The 25,614-nt window shown below is 44.5% G+C and overlaps 1 protein-coding gene across 26 annotated transcripts in view; it reads right to left on the bottom strand.

Moving 5' to 3' along the window:
• Positions 1–25,614, bottom strand: part of CACNA1D (calcium voltage-gated channel subunit alpha1 D) — a 427,078-nt gene that overhangs the window by 157,383 nt on the left and 244,081 nt on the right. For all 26 annotated transcript variants that reach the window (XM_088798486.1, XM_088798482.1, XM_088798495.1 and 23 more), the window contains exon 4: positions 1,579–1,718. In XM_088798486.1, coding sequence (XP_088654612.1) covers positions 1,579–1,718 — 140 coding nt within the window. The remainder of the gene's footprint in view (positions 1–1,578; positions 1,719–25,614) is intronic.

Below are 25,614 nucleotides of genomic sequence, written 5' to 3'. Positions count from 1 at the left end.
TGGCCTCATGGAATCACACCCTATGAAACTGTGGCTTAGTCTTCAGCCAAAGCTCGTGAGGATGCCCAAGACATATTTATAGAGTTCTTTCTCTGACTAGCTCTCTCCTCTCCCACGCTCTGCCTCTCAAATTGCAGCCACCTCAGCCTTCCTGAACTCTTGTTTCTATCTCAATGAGACCACCACACTCTGTTTGATTCCCTGTCTTTCTGCCATACTATCATCTGAAAAATGTCTCCAGACAGAAAGCCAAGGTGAATGTAGGGTAGGGACAAAAGAAATGGAGCTAAGCAGCTCCATCCTCTAGCTGAACAGAAAGTCCAGGGTCAGGAGAGGCATAGCAAGATTATTTCAGAACCAAGAGACCTGGAAGGCTCCTGCTAGCCATTCCTTGTTAGAGTTCACCAAATACAGGAAGGTGTGATACATATCTACCAGCTGTTCATTACCTCTGCAGTAATACCGTAGATGCCGATGTACTATGCTGGTTTCTGCAAAAGCTAATTTTTTTCCCCTAAGTATAATTATCCTGCTGGGCCACCATTTCCCATTTTAACTTCCTAGGTTTGAAATGACAAGCTCAAAATTGATCCCATTCTACCAATATCCAGCTGTATTAGTCTCCCATGAAAAGCCAAAGGAGTCATGATAAAAGAATAATCCAAAAGAAAAATTACCCTACTCAACTCTAAAAGGCAATTCAATAAAGTCATGGAGATGAAAACAGAGAAACTATTTAACAATCCCTCTGTATTGGACCAAATATAATTTTAGAAGCAACCCATTTTATAGCTGGGTAACTAAGACTCACAATGGGATATACCTTATTGTCCTATGTGGGTATTTGGTCCAAAGAAATGGCATTCCCCTGACACTGATTCATTTTACTCTTGCTAGCAATATTTCTAGGTGTGGAAGGACCAGAATAACACAGGCCACTGTTTTTCATTTGAACATTTTCCTTTAACTTAAACTGTTGGTACTTCTTCCTGTGACAGGATTTCGGGAAAATGCCTGCTTCTCTGCATTTTCTGGCTTATTTCATTTCATGCCAGATATCTGACATTATTCAGACACTTGTTTTGTTATTTAAAATGGGATAGTAGCATGCCAAAGTATTTTCCCACAAGTCAGCAGAAAGAATTAATAGCTTTGCTCAAGGGATGTTAAATAGCAGAGTACCTCACTGCTATAAGAATTTATTACTTTTTTTTTTTTTTTAACTTAACAGGGTGCTAAATATAAGAGCTCTACACATTTGACTCACATTGCCAGCAGGGCTGGCCTATTTGTGGAAACCAGAGGCCTTGGAGGATGAGCCCTCTCACATTCAGAGCTTAGACTTCCTTCTTCTAGAACATGCAACTGCAAGGGGGGAGTGTAAAACTCCTGAGAGAATTTCAAACCAGTTCTGTCCAGAGATGGACAGCAGCGTCACCATTCTTCAAAGAACTCTGACAGTTTCTGGCTGCAATCACTGGCATAGAAATCATAGTCCCCCAAAAGACATTGTTTTTCTGTTACTCCCCACCTCCCATTTTCCAAACAAATATTTCCCCAAAAATAAAAGAGACTTACCCTACTATTACTATAACAAAATCCAGTAAATTCCACCCATTCCTAACATAAGCATTAGGATGCAGCAATAATCCATATGCTATAATCTTCAAAAATGTCTCGATTGTAAAAATAATCAGGAAGGCATATTCTACTTTTTCCTGTGAAGAAAAACAAAGAGACAAAGAAAAAGGATGGGAGGGGAAGAAGAAAAGATAAAGAAACAGGGATTAGAATCAACATCTCATATCCAAGCATTTTTCTTCAAGCAAAGTTTTATTATGAGAAATGAGACAATTAACACTGCACCTGGGCCAGGAAGGCGTTTTAATTCTAACACTGAATTTCTCATAAGCAAATAAGTGTAAAACATTTCTCATTCTGGACTGCATGACTGCATTTTGCCACCTGCCCTGATGCATGTGCAATGAGTCTGCCTAGGACATAACGGGCATGTTTGTTATTTGCACACATTTGCAAAACGCAGCATGTTTTCCTCCTGAGATTGCCAAATCAGGCCCAGAAAAGCACGAGTGTGCAATAAAGCTTCCAAACGGCAGCTTTGAACAGAATGTCCTCTGGAAGAAAAGAAGATGTGTCTGCTTTGACCCTCTCTTGCTCTTGGGTTTACATGTGACTTCTAAGTCAGGGTCTGCTTGTCACTGGAGCAGCAAGGTGACCTTGGCAAGGCTCCCCTTTCCTCTGGACCTAAGTTTTCTCATGCACACAGTAAGGGAGAGGGGAGATGAATTCAGGATGGTAAACCCATTGCCTGCTAATTGGCATGCCACATCTCCTGGATGACACTGCTGAGTGGCCACCATACACGTTCCCCGGGAGCCTGGGCTCAGCCTCCAAACCTTCTCTTCTCCCAGGCCCAGCAGTCATTCCATCTGATTGCCACTGACCTCCAAGACTTCGCCCTTAGGCTAGGTGACTTTTAGAACCTTTCCAGTTGCAACTCACGCGACTCCATGTGTGTAGAAAACACATCCATCACCATTGAACATTTTTGACTCTTCTCTTTTTTTTTATTCTTTCCTCTTTTATAAAGGTTTTCTTTATACAGCTTGTTTTAATAGAAATATGGACCAATTGGGATGTGTGTGATTAGTTTTCCAAGAGGCATTCCCTGGCAAGAAGCTACTTAAATAATAACTAAATTAAAAATCATCAGTAATTAAACTCTTCCATAGAGGCCATAACATCCTCCACTAATATTAATTGTACTCTGTGGGACCTGAGGCAAGTTACCAATATTAGGAAAATGGAAATCAAAGAATTCACTTATTAAGATGCCTTGTGCAAGAGGTCAAATAAATGTGGCCCAGGAAACACTTAGTGAGCCTCTTCTGCGTGACAGGCCCTATACTAGGAGCCAGGATTAGAAAAATGTCTCCACCGTGGTCCCTAGCCTCAAAAGACTTAGTCTGGTAGGGGAGGGTATGGGTTTCTAACATGTACACAGAGAAAGTCCCAAGAGAGGTAAGTGACAAACAGCAAGTCTGCTTCTTTGGCCCTCTGATAACATCAGAAGGTCAGTCCACTTCTCCCCTGCAAGGACTTTGCTGTGTTACATGTGACTGCTAGTTTGCCTAAGCCGCCCTGGGCTCAAGCCTTCTGCCACCCGAGTGCTACCCTTCTATTGTTGGCCCGTTGCAGTCCCCAGCTGAATTTGCACATGTCTTGTCACTGCATCCTTCCTTTTACCACCAGGGGAACCACATAACCACTGCTGTACCTCAGCCTTCACCCCCATTCTCAACTCCTCAATAGTCATGTCAGAAAGCCAGTTTATCGGTTGTTCCTTCCCGGGTCCCTGTCACTTTTAACCTGCCCTCCAGAGCACTCTTTGGTCTCAGTACACCGTCACAGCAGTCCAATAAATTCTTCTGTGGTGTGAGTTAGCCAGAGTCCGTGTGTTTTCAGTTTTAAAAGCCTGCTTGATATGCACCTGTATGTTCATTGCAGCCTTATTTACAATAGAAGCAACTTAGATGTCCACAACATAGATGAATGGATAAAGTAGAGGTGGTACATATCTACAATGGAATATTACTCAGCATCAAAAAAGGAATAAAATCTTGCCATTTGCAACAACATCGATGGACCTAGAGGGTGTTGTGCTAAATGAAATAAATCAGGCAGAGAAAGACAAATACCATATGGTTTCACTTATATGTGGAATCTAAAAAACAACTGAAAAGAATAAAACAAAACAAAAATAGATTCATAGAAAGCAAGAACAAACCGATGGTTGCCAGAGGAGAGAGGGATAGAGGCATAGGCAGAAAAGGTGAAGAGGAATAAGAGGTACAAACTTTCAGATATAAAATAAATAAGCCCTGAGATGTAATTTACAGCACAGGGAATATAGTCAGTAATATCATAATAACTTTGCACAGTGACAGGTAGTTGCTAGATTTATGGTGATCACACTGTGTAAGGCATATACGCATAAATGCCAAATCACAATGCTGCACACCTGGAACTAATATAATATTGTATGGCCAATTATACTTTAATAAGAAAAAAAGGATCCTAGCTCCTTCCCAACCTCCACACCCATGCTTCCTCCAGACCTCACAACAAAAAGCTGCTTTCCTGGGGCCAGCCCATCCCATGCACCCTAGCCCCTCCGCCAGGCTGCAGAGACCCTCCTCAACCACGGTCTCACCCTCTCCCCCAGAGCCGAGCACTCCAGGCTGGGGTGAGCAAGCTTGTAAAACGCTCCCAGGGCAGCAGTGTGCATGACGCCTTCTGCCACACACAGACCTCCAACGACTCTGTTTACTCTCCCTGTAACCTCACAAACAAGGGCTCCTCTTCCCATTCACTGCCATGGCCCCGAGTGGGGTGCTCCCAGGGGAGGTGCTTTCACACACTGTGTATGATCTGAGGAACAGGCACCGACCTTGCTACTGGGTAGGGAGGAGAGATGGAGGAGGGCGGGCTTCCAGGAGGCAGTGACGTTAACTTTGAGAGCTAAAAGGAAGAGCAATTCTGTTGCTTTAAGCAGAACAACATCCCTGAAAATGCCAATCCACTGGACTGAAATTAGACCCTTACCACCAAATGTAGATCGTCAATAGGTTTTGGAGACTTAGAGTTCTAAGGGAACAAGATAAGCTGAAAACAGCATGCTGGTTTTATAATTCCACTTTCCATTTAATCCTTTCTGCTTTATTTACTAGGCCAGATAGTGGGGGGAAAGGCTTTTGCTGCCATCAATATTCATAGCAGTTACATCCCTATGTCAACACAGCGCTATACTTTAGAGCAGAAAAACAAGGCAAGGAACAGAGAGTACACCTACCAAACACAGCTTGTTTATCCTCTTGGCTTTTATTTATAATACAAGGGCCATTAGTATTAACTGAATTGTTTAGGGTTCTTTTATCCCCTTCTTTTGTCCTCCTTTCTCTCCTTTTTAAAGAATTTGGCTTCTCTTTCCAAAGTCCTTAGTGCATTACTTGATGGAATTGATTATAAGAAATGCAACCTTGCTTTAATGGGATTCTTTATTACAGAGGCTCTACCACAATGCCAGCTGAACAATCACCACCTGGAGAGCATGACAGACCAGTTTGCCTAGAAGCCAGTGTCACCCTGGTCCCCAATCCTGCTGTTAAAAAGGACTTCTATAAAACAAATATACCTCCACATTAAGCAAATGTAGTGTAAAAAAAAAAAAAAAAAAAAAAAAAAAACTTGCAAAACAACAATGACGGGAAGGGGAGGTAATTATTTACTTCACAAAAGAATTGGTCCGTTGAGAAACAGAATGTTGAGTTAGTAATTTGAAAAGGAAGCCATCAGGAAAGTTAGGTTCCTAACTGGGTGAGGTGGGAATGGGCACCCAGGTGAAGGAGCCTGTGAGTTGTCACACAGAGAAGATACAGAGTTTGTGGCCAGGATGGAGGAGAGCACAGAGGAAGACACAACAGCAAGGATGAAGCAATGGGATAGCTGAAAAGAAGCAAGCAAGAACTCTCCAGAGCTGGACAGGAAATGAGGTGTCCCCTGGGCAGGGGCAGCCCCTGAAAGCCCTACTCCAAACTAAACAAAAGGAGTAAATGATTCCTGTACCCCAATATCCCTGCATTTGCCAGGCAGCGTCACAGGCTTGTGCCCTCACCCAGCCACCAGCAGGGATTCCCCTCACTGAGGGGTCCTGGGTGGGCAGGGCTGGTGGCTGGGTGAAGAAACCACTAAGTATATGGATGCAAGTCCCCCATGATACTTCAAGCCACCAGAGAAATAAAGCCTCAAAATCTAATTCTGAAATCTGATTTATCTTTTTTAAACAGTGAAGTTTCACCAAACAGCAGAGGCTCTAAACCAGCAGTCTCTAAACCAATTAACTCTGCACAGAACCTTTAGAAAGAAACAGAAACTGCAACTAGCAGGAGTGGGAGATGTTTGATCCTTGCACTTGACTGTCAGCTCTCCTGTTCTCAGGGATCCTTTCACTAGCGCTGTGGGACTAACATCCAGCCAGCCATCCCTGAGCAGCTGGGTCCTCCTCAGAAACCCTGATTCCTCACAAAGCTCCCACCTTGCTCTCAAAAGGGCACCAAAGGCTTGATGAGCCAAGGATGATTCACCTCTATGCTTTGCTCATCCACGCACATGGCCCAAGTCTTTTCACTGCCCTGGCTTACAACCTGGCAGGAGCTGCTCCCTCCCGTACACACACACCCGTCCCTTCAGTGCCCTGCAGACCTAGGCTCCCCATTGGCCGGGATCAGCTCGTACTGCCTGTAACCCCACCATCTAGCACATTGGACATACATAAAGCACTCCTAGGTGCTGATAGGAAGTAGGAAAGAAGAAAGAGGACGGAATAAAGCAATAAAGCTGGACTTAAAGGGGAGCTATAGAAACATGAGGTTTCGTGATCTTACCATATGTATCAAAAAGCAAAACAACTAGGGAGGAATCTAAGTTACCATAAACCCTTCCTAGAACAAGCCTGGAATAAACGGTCAGTCAGACTGCTGAGATAAGAGCTGACTTCAACTTCTCACCTGACTCTCCCTTTCAAGCCCAACCTGAGGCACCTTGGTAACGTCCTCCACCCTCCTCTAGCTTCCGCTTCCAACTTCCTCACTCCTCTCCCAGGAGAGCCTCCGCTCCAAGTCAGGGGTCAATGCGCTCCTCGGCCCACATGCCAAGTGCTTTCCCTCCTCCACGCCTTTGGCTCATACTGCTTCACCCACAGTGTGCCTGCACCCACAGATGGAAACGCCCCTCTTTAGAGTGAGAAAACAAGCCCAGCACACTTCAGTGGAAGGACACCGGGCTTGGAGCCGTACATGATACCCGTTTTCTGCTGGCCCTGACTCAGACGTGATTCAGGCCCTCATCCTGTTGTTCCCTCTTTCTAGAATGGTTTCCCCCATCCCTCTTGCTCATCAAGCTAACTTCTACTTTTCCTTCAAGGCTCAGCTTAAATGTCACTGTCTCAGTGAAACCTTTGCTGACCTCCCAGACAAAATTAGGGCGTGCTACTAGATGTTGAACAAACTCATTATACTTCTTCTTAGCCTTTTTTGCAATGGAAGTTTAAATTGTTTTTTAAATCCTCTCTTTAATATTTGTCTCTCCGATAAATGATAATTTCTCTAAGATTAGAGACCATTTCTGTTTCATGCACCATTGTATTCCCAAGGCCTGTCACAAAAATATTCGATATTTATAAATGAATAAATAAATGGGCAAAATGAGAGGTTCTGACCGCACATTATTCAATGTCCCTTCCTGCTAAGAAATTCCATAACTGTTTTAGTCAGCTCAGGTTGCCATAACAAAATACCATAGATTGGTGGCTTAAACAACAGAGATTTATTTTTCACAGTTTTGAAGGCTGGGAAGTTCAAGATCAAGGTGCTGGCTGATTTGGTGTCTCGTGAGAGCGCTCCCTGGCTTGCAGAGGACTGACTTCTCGTTATGTCCTCCTCTGGCCTTTCCCTGGTACATGTATGTGTAGAGAGATCTCTCTTCCTCTTCTTGTCAGGGCACTAACCCCATCATGCAGGCCCCACCCTAATTTCCTCCTCAAGTCCCCATTTCTAAATGCTATCATGTTGGGGGTGGGGCTTCAACATATAAATTTTGGGGGGACGCAAACATTCAGTCCATAGCACTAATACAAGGGCCCCTTGGCTTTGCCCTGTCCCAGGAAGCCATCCCTGACTAAATGTCAGGGGAAAGGCTCTCAGCATAGCCATCATGCTTCCTAACTACAGACTCCCTGCTCACGATGGGGGTAAGGGAGCAGTCATATCCAGTCAGAGTCAGGAGAGCACCCACACCCACGGGCAAATCAGTCAAGGGTTAGGAGCACACCAGAGCAGTGGGAGCACTCGAGTGGGGGCAGGCGGGACGGCACAGGGCAGCTCGAGGGAATCCATGAAGGGCCTCGTGTGCCAGGCCGTGGGGCTTGGCCTCTGTAAAGTGAGCAGACTGAATCAGATGAGTGCTTCCAGCGGTAAAACTATAATTCTCTGTGTTCTGATAAGCAAAGTCCAGACACAGTCTTCAGAGGGAGGTTCTGTGAGGCCAGAGACCCCCAGAAAGACAGCCAAACAAGAGCAGCAGCTGTTTTGTGAAGTGGCTGGGTCACCCGAGGTTGCCAGCATATTCAGGCCAGGCTTGCTGAGAGCCTCCCACCTTTCAGGAGGTGAGGCCCAGAGCTACTATTACAGGGCTTCTATCTCTAGTAAAACTCTGGTGGGTGAACCACAGGAGGCTGGCCAGCAGGTGAGCCTTGGCTCAGAGCTGCTTAGAGGTAAGTAGAGGTCGTTTTTCTCTCTGCAGGTAATAATAAAGTATGTACTTAGCGGGCCTCCAATGGGTAGTTTAATGCCATATTTACAAGAAGAAACTGGCTAGAATAGTCAGTTTGCCTTTGTTTTTCTTCACCTTTGATTTAAAAGTACGAATTTTAGATGACACTTGTGTCCCAACTCTAGTTCTAGTCTGAACAGCTGGGTCACCCTTGTTGTCATTTACCCCTGGTGCTGCTCAGTTTCATCATCTATAAAACAAGGACAATCACCCTACCCACCCAGGTTACAGTGAAATCAGATTAAGTGAAAGGTGGGAAAGAGCTCTGCCAACTGTCAAACACTTTACAATCAAAGGCTGCCCGGAACTGGGCAGAGAAGCAACAGCTCTCCCAGCCCCAGGAAAGGGAGCCTGGATCTGCTCCCTGTCTGAAGAAGGAAACTCTCTGAAGAGGTTTCTCCCGAGACTCCAGGACAGTCCAGTGACGCCATGACCACCGAGGTGGGGGGGGGGGGGCACTGTGCAGGATGCCGTCCACAAATGTACCCAGAGATGACAAATGCAAGAGGCCAGCAGGGTAGCCTGGCTGACCACTCTACAGAGACCGGCTTCAGAGACATCTGGTCTGTGGAAAGAGGGCGGCATCACATCTGGGGCAGAGGAGGCTGACAGGGCACTCTCTCTGGATGTGGCCTCCTAACTCACCCACAGAGCAGAGGCAGCTGCTGCTTTGCTGCTGAGGGTAAAACAGGCAGCTCGGAGATAGGGTGGCTAATTATGGTTGGTGCCCCCCAGCAAAACTCCCAGGATAACAGCATCCCAAGTTTCCTCCACAAATTGTTCCCTTTCTATCTTAGTCCAGAGCTATAGGGGCCAGCATGTGGCCCAAGCTACTGGTTCTATGACAGGTATGTGACCCAGGGTATGCCAACCCAGTCCAATTAGAGCTAATACTAGGATTTTCACCTCAGCCAGCTGGGCAAGACGTTCTGTCACTAGCTGAACTCAGCTCTGACATGAAGAGCCAACACCAAGGGAAGCCAAGCCAAGAAATGGGGAGAGTGTGTCGTACAGAAAGAGAAATTCAGAAAGAGGTAAGCCTCTGGCTCTAATGCCTTTGTATGAACACCTGGATCAAACTAAACCTGAAGGCAAAATGTCCCCCCTCCCCACTACCTTGGGCTGTTCCATTACAACATCCAACGAACTGAGCCACTTTGGTTTGGGTTTTTGGTCAATTGCAAACAAGAGAGTCCTAAGTAAATCATGGAGCCTACAGGCTCACTCTGCTTCTCTGAAAGTTGAAGCATCTAAGAAAATCTTCAGCAGCTCCTCATTTCTCAAGAGATTCAACTCCTTTGATGATTCAGTTTGACCCACGAGCTGAGGCTTGGGGATAGTTCTCTATGCATAGTACCCATGAGCCAGGCAAGTCATCACCTCTGGGAATTCATCTAGACCCAGCTTTCCAAATTGTCTCTTTTAATTGCATCCATTCTCTGTTGCTGTCTTCAATTCCAACTGGATTCCTGAACTCTAAACATTCCTGTAAATTTGATGCCTCAAACTTGCCTATCTTCCCATTCCACCCATCCTCAGACATGGGACTCTGAGTTCCCTTGGTACCACGTTACCCTAACTGGAAAATAAGCCCTAGCATGATTTTTCAGGATGACATCCCCTGAACATAAGCCCTAATGTGTCTTTCAGAGGAAACCTTAATATAAGACGGGAAACATGGTTGTAGGTACATTCTGCAGTTGGCAGCCATGCACTTCCTCACCCAGCTTCAATGCTAAGGCAATGCCCACCTCCTCCCCACCTTGCCTGTCAGTTCAGGCACCCTACTTTAATTCCCTAACATTAACTGGGCATTTATTCCATACCAGGCATAATCCTGAGCACTGGAGATTCAAAGATGGTTAAGACATTGTCCATGTCCAGAAGACATCAGATGCATACATAAAAATTTCAAGGCACAGCAGACAACAATCAAAGCTAAAGAAGAGTACTGGGGATCTCCAGTGGGGAGAAGGGGGATAGAGCAACGTGTCTGGAGCACTTGCTAAAACTTCCTAAAAAGCACAGGACTTTAACACATCTAAAGTCCTCCATCTGGCCTCCCCAAGGACCTCTACAATCTGTGTTCTACCTACCAGCAACCCACCAGGTACAGGCCCCCACCCTACTGTTTCCCCGAAAACAAGACCGAGCCGGACAATCAGCTCTAATGCATCTTTTGGAGTAAAAACTAATATAAGACCCGGTCTTATAGTAAAATAAGACCGGGTCTTATATAATATATATATATGATGTATATCATATACATTATATATGTAAAATATATATCTTATATCTTATGTGTTATATAATATATTATATTATATATATTATATTATATGATACATATTAACATATAAAATATATGTAATATATATGTTATATATATTATATTATATTATATTATATTATATTATATTATATTATACCTTGTCTTATAGTAAAATAAGACTGGGTTTTATATTAATTTTTGCTCCAAAAGACACATTAGAGCTGATTGTCCGGCTCGGTCTTATTTCCGGGGAAACATGGTACCTGATTCCCTTTCTTCTCCACGTCTCCTTCTGTTTCAGTCCGTCAGTTCCCATAACGTCCTGCAAACATGTCATACTCACTGGAACCTCTGGTCTCCTCCATGACTGAAAGCATTCCTCTTGTTTATCTAAATCCTCCTCACGCTTCCAGGGAAGACTAGGGACTCTTATTTCCCAAGACCATTCTGCCCCCTCTTTTGCCAGCCTGACGTACTTATCAGGCTTGCCTGATAAGTGACTGCCACGTGCCTGCTGCCTCTGCTCGCTAGGCACCCCTGCAGCAGACATCACTTGCCAGTCATCAGCTGGCACTCCTTGCACTGCCCTCTAATGCAGCTTCACGAGGTGCCCAGTCAGGCATCACCACGGACCAGAGTGGACACGTGAGTCAAAACAATTTGCTGCCCCAGAGTTAAAAGTTGCACCACATGTATGGCATTTAATCATGAAGGTAAATCATAACAACAAACACTTGAGCACCAACTAAGTACAAGGCCAGGAAAGACATCAGAGAAAGGCAAGGTACTGGCCTGTTTCCAGGAGCTCCTGGTCTAGTTGGGAAGGTAAACTTACTGGATGTGCTGGCGTGTATTATTTGTCGATTGTCACTTTCTTACGGGCAAGAACCATTCCATCTACCTCTGAAGAATCCTCCCACTGTACTAAGCAGAGAACTCTACCAAGCAGAGCACTTAGCCTCAATAAATACCAAGATGGCATCGTCTACAAAAAAGGAAAAACAGAGCCACAATTCCAAGGCTGCATTTCTAAGTACTGGGCTGAGACTTTCTGTCACCATCAGGGAACCCTAACAGCACTTCTAACACACAGGCCGGAGTCCCATTCACTCTCCCCAGTTGGAATTACAGTTATGCTTTCTTTCTAAACCATGTCTGACAGCTCAGGTCAAGATAGATGGTAGTGGGAGTATGTGCCCTGCGTGGGACTCATCAAAGCATCCACTGCCTCCCTGCGATCTGTGGGGCCTGGCTCATGTGACAACTGACACACACCCATTGTTTTAGGAAAAAAGTCTTTTCTTAGCATTGGTTAGTTCACATAATATGAGCCAAATGCTCCGACACATCTACCTCCTGGCTGAAAAGCAAGGCATGAGCAAGCATTTCAAAATGGCAGGAACTGAGTAAGTTTAAAACTAAACATTTCATTTTGACAAGAAAGCAGTCATCCCTCTTCTCCAGTAACAGAGCTAAAGAAAAGCCTTTCCAATCTGCGTATGGTTAAATTCCCTGACATGCGAATTATAAACACAATCTCATCTCATCCCCCTATAAACATACCACTTGCACACTTGGACACAGCACTTGGGTGAAAGAAACACTTTCCAAATCTCTTAGCTGATTCTACAAGTGACACAGTAAGACAGGTAGAGAAGGGATCATCATTTACATTCACATATGAGGGTCCCAGACACAAAGTTACTTCTGGCCACAGTCAACAGGAACAGCAGCAGCAATCATACCCTCTGGTTTAAAGTCACCTGCCCACACCCACCTGATGGAGAACCACATTTCCAGGCCGGTCCCACGCCCACCACACTCATCTCAGCCTGGGGTCACCTAGGCAACTTTCACTGAGCAACCTGAGATGCACCTTGGAGGTCACACCTGCTAACTGTACAAGTGTTGGCACCGGGTGGGTGGGGCTGCTCCCATTTAAGAACGACTGCAGTCACGTGCTCAGAAGCACTTTCACCGCCTAAGGGGGAGGCAAAGAGCCTGGATTTTTCTACCAATTATTCGCTTTGTGGACTGAGGCAAGTGAATTTAGCCCTCCTCACCGCAGCTTCTTCATCATAAATGAGAGTAAGAAAGGCAGGAAATGCCCCGATTTGTTGTTGAGTGTAAATGAGGCAGCCCAGGTAAAACACATAAGCCAGGGTCTGCGTATAGCATGCTCCCATGGACAGTGGCTCATTTTATTGTTGTGTGTTCCTAACATGCCCTGCACTGGCTGCCATCCAGAACCAGCACAGCCTGTACAGAGCAACTACTAACTGCTCAGTAAGTTAGCACTGGGACCATGGCTGACCTACTGCCCACCCTGCAGGTCTACACCCCCACAGGGCAGACGTGTCCCTCAGGCGGGCCTGCACTGGCTGCACTTTGAGGGAGACAGGTGCCTCATCTAAACCTGCTCTTACACCTCCCTGGACTGTCCAGCAAAGTCTGTCTGAGATGAACCAGGGCCCGACTCCCAGACCCCAATAACCCACCTCTTCACTGTGAAAACAAAAAAAGGGACATCTATGGGTCAGCGGGAACAGGCACATTCAGCTCACCAGTCATTACTCACACCATAAAAACCACTTTGGGGGACGAACAACCCTAATTCATAGTCACTTATTTCCAGTGAATGGGCTGAGATCATAGGGACATAGGTCATTTATTCCTAAATAAATTTATGAATCAGAGTTTTAAAATAAAGTATAAAGTCCATAATTAGGATAAAGTGAAGATTATTAACTTCATGTCTATAATTCACCATTGCTTTAGTACTAGAAAGTAAAATTAAGTTAGCTTAAAAACCAGGCACCACCCAATTGTGGCCCTGAAGTGGAAATCAATACACAAGTCAATGACTGAGCAGAAGTGAGTCTCTGCAAACTCACTCTGAGCTGGGAGCGTCATTTGCATTGATTCGGTCCTGCAGTTAAACCTTTCCTTCCTCTGTTACCACCCACCAGCTCAGCAGTTCCATTCCCTGGAAAACTGGTGGCTTCAGAAACTGTAACAGAGGATTCTATTTGGTCAGGTGGCATGGACTAGTTAATAATCTCTACTGTTCTTTTGAAGTAAATTTTTATTTAATACCTACCTTGTGCCATAAAAGAACTCTAGGCAGCAAGAATATAAAAAATTGAAGTAGCTGAGAAAGGAAATGCTATATGGCTGTTAAAAAGATGGCAGATCTATATTAAGAACAAGGAAGGATGTCCCTGATACCCTACTAAAGGAATAACATGAATAATACGAAAAAATGAACACTACAACTTCCATGATGTCTGAAAAGATCTCTTACTAAGCCAGTCTGCTTCACAGACACCCAAAAGTGAGGGGGCTGGTCTCTGAGAGCAAGGTCAAGGGAGACTTTCTATCGCTACTTTTAGGTACCTCTTTTGCTTTTATCACTGAGCATCTTTTATTAAAATCAGCTAAAACTCGAAATATTTAGAACAAAAGGATAAGGTGAGAAAAAACCAAACTAATTAACAAGGAAAAGAAAGATAAAATGTAACAGGAATAAGACCATTACAAAGATGTATACTGTTAAGACATATTTTTATTAACATGTCTCTAAGATTTCTAATAGCTAATGTGAAAGAAGGAAATCAGATCAGTGACACAAGTGACCTTATCTTTGGAATAAAATTATTTCTCAGCACAGAAAAATATTTCTCCAGAGGATTTGCATAGAGAGTAGAATCAGCTGACAATATGAATTGAGCACCAATTATAGGAAGTAGAATAATATTTGCCTGTCTTCACGGAATTTATACTGTAATGGAAGAGAGAGGACTTTTAAAATGGAATACACATGAAATTGTGTAGTTTACATCCAGAGATTTTTGAAAAAATGAAATACAGCAGAAAATATCAGAATGCATAGAAAATATCAGAATTCAGTAAAAGTATTTTTTCATCAAACTCATGTTTCAGAGGATACATACATATGTTTGGGAGTTACAATGTAAAATGTGACTGCTGGCCAAGGTGAAAAAAGAAAATTGAAACACATAGCTCTAAGAATCAATCATCTGGACACCACTGGGATAAATACCCATTCTCTTCTCTCATGCTTGCTCACACACACTCTCCCCCCCTCCTCCCTCCACACACACACACACACACACACACACACACACACACACACTCACAGAACACCTAAAGTTAGGAGGTAAAGAACCCTTAACTGCGTGCACAGCTGAATACCCCAAACACACACTTAACAGTCAGAAAGAGCCAACCCAGGAAGTGACCGGGACGTAGGTTCATTTCCTGCTGTTGGTTTCTAGAGGAAGAACTGGAGCTCCAGGTAAGGAAACAGTGACTCAAGCCAGCGTTGGGCAGTGAGGTCCATGCCCATCCTAGGAGATCAAGTAGGGCCATCCTGGGTGTCAGCTCTGTCTAGCGTCATCAGGACAGGGAGGAGAGGAAAATGGGTGAGACCAGGATGGGAGTTTTTATGGGAAGGAAGAAGAAATATGCTATGAGCACCGAAGGCAGAAGGCAGGATGGGGTGGGGCGGCACCAAACTGAAGGCTTTGAATCTCAGAGCCAGAGTGCCCACATGGAAGGCACTCACTGCAGAGACCCAGCAGCAGTATCCTCTAGCAGATGGAGAAACTGAAATCCAGAGAGGGGAAGGGCAGAATGGGTGCTCCGAGCACCTGGAGGCAGGCACAGCATCGAACCCTTGGGAGCTGGACCTGAAAAACACAGAAGGAGCCCAGCAGCCTTGATCTACCTCACAGCCTGCCCATTTTCCCCGATCCATCTCGAGTCCACATGGGAAATGGCTCAAAACATTCCGGAAGCAAAACGACATCCCTACTGGGCTAGCAGGTCAGAGAGAAGCAGGGCAGGAAGCATGGGGCATCCAAAGGCCGGGGCCAGAGGTCCCCACTTGCACGCCAAGGAGGGGCCACAGAAACTGCGTGTGTCCTCTGGCAGGCATGGGGCTGCTTGCAGCCAGGCACAAACACCTCTTAGCTGGCTGGGAACAGAGCTGTCAGAGTAAGGGACATCTAATTCACAAGGAGCCCTGACGGGGAGAAGGGGCTCCTTGTATCTAGCTGCTTTATGGACGAGATGGTCAGGAGGATAAAGGCTCTCAGTTGGGCAGGCTTTACAGAGCCTGGGCTGTCATTTTAAAGCATGTTTTTGTGTCTTCCTTCACAGAATCAGGTGGATTTTTCCCCCAGCTTTCTTCAGAGTGTGAAGCAATCTCCCAACACAACCATCTTTTAAGGAAGCACAGAATGTGGGGCATGAAGACCATGTTCAAATCCTGGTCCTGCCCCTGACCAGCTGTGGAGCCCTAGGGAAAGCAGTGAAATTCTCAAATAGCTGTTTCCTCATCCTCTCAATGGGGACACCACCGCCAACCTCAGGGAATTAAGGATTCACAGTGATGGCGGGAAATGCCTCGCACATGGTTTGCACTCAATACAGTGGCTGCTGTCACCATGGTGGTTGTGTTGTGACTGGTACACAGAAGAGTTTCCCCAAGCTCTGGGGTGGGAGTGACCTCTTACCAATCCCCAAGGCAGGGGTTCTGGAACATTGAGAAATCATCCTACTCTGCTTCACTTCACGTTGCCACAATGCTGAAGCCCAAGGGGCCACACCCCTCTCCCAGCAAACATTTCTATCCCATGACAAAATATAGTATACTGAAAGCTCAGAGAAACACAGGAAAGATCATAAATAAATAAGCACCTTGAAATCACAGCCACTAAAGTCCTGCGTGGCTAGCTGAAAGCTCAAAACTTCATCCATCCTGTTAATTCTGGCACAGGCAGATGCCTTTTTAATGGTTTCATGATTGCTAAGATCAATCACCATTTTAATAATGATTAGTGTTGAGAAAGGCAACAGGCTTAATCATAAGTGCCTCAATTCAAAATTCATTAAAACCCTGTGACCAAATGAAATCATTACACTGGAGCGCTATACTTCATAAATGTACCTCCTAAGGGAATTGGCAAGCTGCTTAATTTCTATGCTCTGTATTTTAAAACTGACTTTATATGTCAGTAAAGTTCATTTTCCACAGCCACTTCCCTAGGAATTCACTGTTCAGGCAAACTCTCCGACATCTGAAAACAAAGAACCCATGAAAGATGAAACAGTTAAATAGTTGCTATTTTCCAAATATCTAGGTTCATTATTTATAAAACATCCTAGCGAGTTAAGATAAAATGGAGCAAACAAATACAGGTTTTCCTTTAATTATAGTATTATGCTGGTGAATCAGACCTCAAATGTCTAGAAATCACTACTTCTACAACTTGTGATTCTGCTCAAATGCCAATCTTAAAAAAAAATCCAAATCCAGAACAGTTCAACTTTCACATCCAGTCTTGCATGTTTTTCAGCCCAGATATATGAGAGTACAAAGGAGACAGAGATGTGAGATAAGACTCACCCTCACCACGGCCAGTAAAAGAGAAAGAGATGGAGAAGGATTCTGAAAACAAGCAATTCTGTCACTTCTGTAGGGCCTCCACTCCACTAGTTTGCCACTGACCTTTAAACAACCACACATTCGTTAAGCCAGAATAAGGAAAACTGAAATCTAGCTGGATGACTTCTGGCTACCAGTCCTGAGCTGGGTAACACAGTGGATTTGGAGTCAATTTGGGTTCAAAGTTCCCTCTTGGCCCAGCTACGTAACCTTGCACACACACTTCACCCTTCTAACCTTGGGCTCCTAATCAGTGAAAGCACTGTTGAAGGAATAAATGAGATAATGCGCTATGTCTGGCACACAGACACAACGTATGCACATACTAAATGGTTGCTATTATGACACTGGGAATGGAGGGTAGAAGTTTAGGTCTTGACCTCTTTGCTAATACAGGGGAAGCTGTCTCAATTGATATCCTTTTAACCAACCTGTCAAAAGAACTGACATTCTTTGTTCCTTCCGGGTAAAAGGTGATTAATGCTCATGCCCTACTGTGTGCATGTAGCTCCTAGCTTAATTTCTATAATAGAAAGCTTATACATTTTTGTTCCCAACAGTTGAGTCGTATGCTCACCAAGAATTGGCTAAGTTTGTTCCCAAGTTTATGTCAGGCGGATTTGTTACTGTAACTATCTAACTTAATCGAATACTGCTTGAAATGATGAGACATGAGTGCAAAGAGTTGCTGCGTCCACAGAAACTGCGCTGCATCCTTTGGAAGTATTGGGTAAGGAATGTTAAAGGTTTTGTTGTTGAATGGATATGGGCAAGATGACAGCAAGCGATAAAGGAAAAACCATAAACTTTTAGAATTGCTCTCAGCTGTTTTCTCATGTATCTTTATTTCTAAATAAAATACAACTGGAAAGTGTAGGTACATGATAGATGTAGTTTATGTAAGAAAGAAAATAGGTGCTCTGACCAGTAGATGCATAACGCCCCTCCCAAAAACGCCTTTGGCCCTACTCCCCAAAAACTGGCAAATAAATGTCTAGTTACATATTCTAGGTCAAAATAAACTATACGATACGTTTCTGTCATTTTAAATGAGTCTGCCTATAAGTGACTTTTTAGAGTAACAAACTTAGCAGGTCACTTATAAGGGGAGGTACAGCACGAGGCCAGAAAGATGAACCAGGGCTCACTCTGCCCTCAGCTCCCATCTGGGTGTAGCATCTGACTACGCTCGCCATGAGTTTGTCTCTAGACACTGCATAACAAAGTGCAAATGTATTGTCAGTCAGCAGTGACTATGTATTTAAATAAATATCATATTGCTCGTATGACAACTTGTGGCACACTGGTAGAGTACCAAGTACTCCTACCTAGGTACTCAGATTTGATGTTAGCAAACTTTCCAAAGCTGAATACTATGTCACCACCTCTGCCCTGATAGTGTGACAGAGTAGGGGGAAATGTGCGTGCGTGCGTGCGTGCGTGTGTGTGTGTGTGTGTGTGTGTGTGTGTGTGTGTTAGTAGCAACAAGCAGCCTTACGTTCTGGGGCGAGGAAAAAAAAAATGAGGGAGGCAATAAGCATTTGAGCAAGAAGGCCCTTCACCTGGGAAAGGAGAATGGCAGCCACTGGTGGAAATTCACAACCAGTTCCCCAGAAAATCACCCAGGGCCCAACTGCTAACTCCTGACCTAAACCAGGATGTCCTTTAAACTGTCAAGAATTCTTTCATTCTACATTTTATCCTGGTTGACGCATAGTTGCTGAGCACCTGCTGTGTGTGCGGTAGAACGAAGACAGGAAATGAGGCTCTCTCGGGAGTCTACATTTCCACACATAGGAACACTTTCTGAGGAGAAGACTGAAGACCGGCCTAACCTCACTTCCGAGCGAATGATCAGCTGGAGCACATCTGTGAATGCAGGCGACCGGCAAGCAGTGCTCCCTTCTTGGGCTCCATTAGACTGTCAATGACAACGCAAAACTTACTTCTCACTAGACTAGGACTTGGCAAATCATGGCCCACAGGCCAAATCTGGTCCTCCAGTCGATTTTTGTAACTAAAGTTTTATTGCAACACAGCCGTGCTCATTTGTTTATGTACTACCATGGCTGCTTTTGCACTACAACAGCAGAGCTGAGTAGCTGTGACAAAAGCTTCACAGCCGGCAAAGCCTAAAATATTACTATCTGGTTCTTCACAGAAAAGGCTTGCTGACCCCTGCTCTGGACCCTTGGAGTCTATGAGATAGAATGCTCTTGGCTTTTGCTTCTCTGCCAGAAAAAGAAAAGGCAAATGCTAATGATTATCTAGCCCTGATCCTCCTAAGATGAATGGTGTAACGTTTTTGCTTGATAGCTATGTGTGGAATACTAACAAATCCTTGCAAACACATTTCTAAACACAGGTTTTGACAGCCCTTCCTTACTGCTTCCTATGAAAACATACAAGCACTAAAATCCAGTGACCACTGAGGCTCACCTTGGTTTGCAGGGACACACTACAATTCAGAATGGTGGGCACGAAAGCAACTGCTATTTAGAGAACTTTAAAAGAACTTAAAGGACCTAAGTCCCCATTATCCCCAAAGAAGCTTTCAGTTTTTACTCTGTATTTAACCAAAGTTCCTACAAGACTATTAAAAAAATAAACAACAAAAAACCATAGCCACTGTGAAAATGAGTTAAAATGATAGTTTCTGCAAAATACTTCAAGTGCCTGGCACTTACACTGGGTTGGGGAGTACGATAATTTGGTCTGTCAGCACCCATGTAAGCGTACAGCAGACCCAGCACAGTGTACGTTGACTCGCCGAGGTCTGGAGGATGGGGAGATTATAATAGCCTTAAATAAGCCTTAATACCTATCTTTCTACAAGAAACTATCCTCAGGCTTTGACAAATAAGACCATCCCAGAGAAAACACCAGAACCACGAAAAGACAGCTCCAAGTACAGGGCATGTGTACATGTGTGTAGACAAAAGCATGTCAGTGTGGGTGAGGACAAAATTCATTTTGCACTTAAGGAGTTGAGTGAGATGTGTCTTGTTACCCAGATACTAGAGGACAGGGCTCCCTGCTGAAAACAGCAAGGACTGAGAACCTCATTTTCTAAGTAACCAACAATCAGGATTAGACACGTTCCCACCCAAGGCTCACTAAGGCAGCCCACCACCATCAATGGCCTGACACCCCCGCCCCCTACGGCCATAGTCTAGTGAGGCTTGAGTAAGGGACAGAGAGTTATCGGGCTGTCATCCTTGTGGAGACTGAAGGATCAGGGAGGAAGAGAAGCTAGAAGGAGCCCCCACTTCCTAAATCCAAGTGGCAGAGATGCAAGAGACTCATAAAGATGGCCATGCTTGCAAGAAGGAAAAATAGTACCTCATCCCCCCGGGGCTCTCTGCTTTGGCCACAGTCCTGCAGCACCACTTCCCTTCCCTGAACAGGGAAAAGCAACGTGGCAGGGAAGTCATCATGCTGCCCACTGGCCTAGAAAGGACCCAGGAGCTTCTCATGAGCCAAGTGGACACCACAGGGCACAAGGCTTGAGCTGGGACCTCATCCACAAGGACTGGTGACCACAAGAGGTCAGTCACCCTAGTGACAGGCTATGCATTAGGGATTAGAGTGGTTGAGACAGAGCCGCATTTCCCAAGTCAGGACAGGCCCTCCACAGAACCCCACGGAGACCCCATGGAGGGTCTGCACGTGGACACCTGTCAGATAGAGGGTCTGTCACCTGGTCAGTGTTTAGACAGAGAAGCAGCAAAACCAACTAGGAAGGAACCGTCAGTCATGCTCAGTTGGGTAAAAAGGTATTTGTCCTTTTACTGTGATTTCTCTCCCCCTTCCTCAAAATGGAGGCGTTAGAGCTGATGTGGTACAGAGGGATGTGGGAGGACAGGACGTGGAGGGCAGAGAACTCCTGCTCCCTTTCATACAATGGCAGAGGGGGAGCGGAGCCCTAAATCCGGTTACAACACTGAAGTTTAGGAACGAAACCTAACTGGGCAGGTATGGTGTCTGCCAGGAAGTCGCGGGGAAAGAGTCACCACAGCACAGGTGAAAGCAATGACTGGAAACATCAAACCATTTCATGTTAAAAGGTGAGATTCCTCAGTGAAATATGGATGGGTAAATTGAAACTCAGAGAGAAGAACTTATCCATCACATAAATCAAGACAGTAGCTACACTGAAACGTTCCCCTGCACAATGACACTTGAGTGTGACTTTAACCATGTCTGACAAAAAAATCAGAATTGGCTCAGGGCCTTGGGTCAGGTTACAGATCTTCCCTCACTGGGGGCTTTTCCTAAGAGCCTCCTTCCCTCTCCTCATTTCACCACTCAGCCTTTCCTCCTCTTCTTTCTGCCTTCCTCCCTGATCCATGTAGATTGCCTCTATTACCTGCCATGCCTGCACTACTTTTCCCCTCCTCTAATTGGCTGTAACAATCAGGACCTTACTGTGTGGCCAGGTGGTCCCCAAATACTCAGGCTTGATCACGGTTCTAAGCTATTTCCAGATCAGCACCACCAAGAAATGACTGCAGAGCAGGACTTTCTGGAACCCAGCCGTCAGCTTCCACCTTCCCTTCACCTCTCTGACCATGAAGCAGTATCCATGGGGCAACACCAACCCCACACTGAGCCAGTGAGAGTCCAGACTTGGAAACATCTGCCATGAGCCCCGCTTTTAATTAGGAGAAATACACTGAGCTTCAGACCCTTCTGCTCCAGAATTCCACCAATTCTGTGCATCTCATTGGTCAGTTTCCAACTTCTAAGCTAATCTAGAAAAACCCAAAGCAGCAGAACTAGAAACAAAAGTCTTCCTTTCTTTCCACAACCGCCCATCTGTGAATTTTCTCACTTGACTCCCCTCCTGCTCTGAAGGCAGGGAACTGGACCAGGTAATTTCATGTGTCCCCCACTTTTCTCTGCATTGGGTGTCCTTAACCTCCCCCCCCATATAACTTATTTTCTTAATTTGTTGCAAACTCATAAAGAGATTTGAAGGTCACATAGAAATCTGGGTGGTTGCAAAGTATCTACGAGTTTCAGCTGATTCCTTTTGTCTACACCTAGCACAACATGGACACTTAATAGTGAACAAATAAATGAACAAAAGTGCCCACCCTTCTAACATTGACTACGATTAGGAAGCAGGGCACAAACCTTGAGAGACAGGGAGTGCTGGGGGAGGGGAGTGCAGAGAACACTCCAAATGCCAGAGCAGCAAACCTTCCTGAAAGGGTGACTGGTCCCACCACGGCCCTCGTGCCACTCAATCACACAGCTAAAGAGCGAGAAGAAAAGGGAAACAACTGTCTTCAAGAGAAGTGCTGGAGACAAGAGGCACGTGTGGGGGTGCTGGGAAGCAGCGAAGCAGCACATCTAACCCTCCAGGAGGGAAGTGCAGAGACACAGTGAGGACATGGCCAAGAACTCATTTAGAGCCAGATGGCTCTGCGAAGTCTAGGGAGGGCAGACCTTCAGTCTATCTCAGCAGCACCAGCACCAGTGCTGGGACCCAGCTGCCCTCCCTGCCCTTCTGGGGTCCTTCCAGGGCACTCTCTCGATGCTGGGACCTTGAGATCCAGACATGAATGAAATACGGTCTTTCCTCTAACTGCTCTGCATTCAGTAGAGTCCACTGTACTGCGTCCTGTCAACTGCCAGTGATTCTGAGACATATTAAGCTCTCTTTATTCAGGGCTAAGCACAATGGAAGAAACACAAGAGCCACTGTGAGTCCTTTGCAGACTGACACGTTCTCTTTTCTCCCCTTGCCTCTCCATTCCTTTATAAAAATATAAAAATTGATCAGCTGTCTTACACCCATACCCTACCAATGCAATTTTTACTGTCCCCAGGTTGCTTTGGGTTTCTAAGAGTTTCTCGGTGTAGCAACAGGGCGTCTATCTCTATGACGCACCCATACAATCTCACTGGCACCACCTGGACAAGTCTGATCTCAGGACTCTCACCTGGGAGACCTTTTGTCCCTTACAGAATTTGTATTTCCCATGACTGATCCCAAGAGGCCACAGCTCCAGGATTGAGGGGTGTGTTGCTTAACGGAAATAACCGTAATACAGAAGAAGGGATTGTGGGGATACAGTGCCTCCATTGGAGTCCTTCCCAAATAAAACGCCGTATAATGGGAGGTAAATGCCAGGAGAACACATCTTGCAGGTGGTGATTACAGCTGGGCTTAGGATGACAGGGAGAAGAATACTAAAGGTCCCCCAAAATACTCCCTGGGGTCAGGGAAGGCTCAGCATGGCAGAAGGAGATGGGGCCATGGAAGAAAGGCAGAGTGAACTTCACCAGCCAGAACGGCAGAGGCTCGCTTTCTTTTCTTTGTTTTCATTATCAAGCACGAACGAACTAGCCCATGCACGGACTCTCCTTTCCTTTAGTTTACCATTCCTGTATTTATTACATAGATCAGTTCGAAAATTAGGTTCGTTGCAAATAGAAAAGAGAACAAATGTTGTTCTGACTTAATTCCAGGAAAACAAAAAGGAATGAGTGTTGATCTAATCTCTGTCCTCAGTTCACTCTGTGACGACCCACAATGGTTTATAACTCGCCCTGCCCACTCAGAGGCTGGCCTCACATCACTGCTTTGAACAACGTCTCCAGTATTTCAGTCGAAGGCCCTGAAAGTTAAAATGAACAGCCATTTCAGCTCTTGGACACGACATCCACCACTGCAGGTGGGTAACAGTGGTCAGAGGGAAAAAGATGTCCTACTTCATCTGTTATTTAAATCTTTGTTCAAACGCTAGAATTTTGTTTCGCTCCCTGAGTATACTTCAAATGACTTTGTAAACTCTGAGTCTCCCCCATCACTGTTTCCCAGTCTACTTCTACTTGTTGGTTTTTTGTTCTCCAAATTAACAGACAGTGAAAACAACAATTCTAAAGCTACTCGAAGCTCTCGGCACTTAGGGAAACATGCATTAGGGATGATCGCATTCAAGGAGGAGAGGGAGGAATCATAGTGAGAAAATTAACTCAAAAGTATCAGGTGGTACAAATGAGTCAGAGAAAATAGAAGGATTCTTCTGAATTTGATAAAGCAGCTGTATTGCAGAGGCTCCTGTGGCGGGTTTTAATGGAATTTTGAAGAAGATAGCAAAATAGCCCTGTGTAACAAAAGGCAATAAATCACAATTATTTTTCATTCATATTACTGCATCCTCCACTTGAGCTTAACATTTATTTATGTCTAACATTCAGTCTAGCATTTATTATGAACCTTTCCAAACACATAGACAGGATGAAAAAATTTTACAGTAAGTACCCACATATCTACTACCTAAATTCTACAATTAAGAGTTTGCCATGTGTGTTTTATCACGTCTAGCCTAACCCCTCAATTCACCCATCAATGCATCTTATTTTTAGATTCACTCTGTATCTAAACCTTTTATCTCTAAACGCTTAAGCATGCTTATCATTTTCTAGAATCCCATATTTATTTACAGGTTTATAAAGTAAAATTTATACTTTGAGAAATGCATTAATCTTGAATGTGCTATTTAATGAGTTTTGGCAAATGCATCCCCTCTCTCCCCCCAATCAAGATATGGAGCTTTATCAGCACCTTGAAAGCTCTGCTCAGCCTCTTTCCACCCAGTTCCCATATCACATTCTCCAGAGGCAACCATTATTTTGACTCTTACCATCATAGGTTAGCTTTGCCTGTCCAAGAAACTATACAAATGGACTCATACAGTATTTACTTTTATGAAAGATTTATTTCACTCAGTATAATAACACTACACATACCAGTAGTTCGTGCCTTTTTACTGCTGAGTAGTATTCTACTGTATGACTATACCACAGTCCGTTTATCGTTCCCCTACAGATGGACACCTATGCAGTGTCCAGGATTTTTTCTCTTCGGATTAAAGCTGCTATAATGATTGGTATATAAATCTTTTTGTGGGCATGTTTTCATTTCTTTGGGGTAAACATCCAGGAATAAAATTGCTGTGGTATAGGCCTTATAAAAAAACCACTTGAGGTTTTTCCAAGTGTTGGACCATTGCACAGTCCCACCAACAATGTGTATATGTTCCTGGTTGTTCTACAACCTCACCAACGTTTGGCATTGCCTCCTTTTCCTCATTTTAGTCACTCTGGTGAGTATGTAGTGGCGTGTTGTTATGGATTTAACTTGCATTTGTCTGATGACAATAATGTTGAACATCTTTTCAGGGGCCTTTTGGCCATTTGTATCTTCTATTAAAAAACCTCTGTTATATCTTTTGCCAATTTTTAAAACTGAAATGTCTGTCTTTTTATTATTGACATTTTATGTCCTGAATACAAGTCCTTCATTAGTTATGTATTTTGCAAATATTTTCTCCCAATTGATGGTTTCCTTATTTTCTTTATAGCATCTTTTGATGAGAACAAGTTTGTCATTTTGATGAAATCTACTGCATCCGTTTTTCCCTTTATGGTTATTGCCTTCTGTACT

The sequence above is a fragment of the Rhinolophus sinicus genome, chromosome 5 (assembly GCF_057876585.1).
Source record: "Rhinolophus sinicus isolate RSI-liver-muscle chromosome 5, RSI-T2T, whole genome shotgun sequence".
Lineage (NCBI taxonomy): Eukaryota > Metazoa > Chordata > Mammalia > Chiroptera > Rhinolophidae > Rhinolophus > Rhinolophus sinicus.
This window is presented reverse-complemented; position numbering and strand designations above follow the sequence as displayed.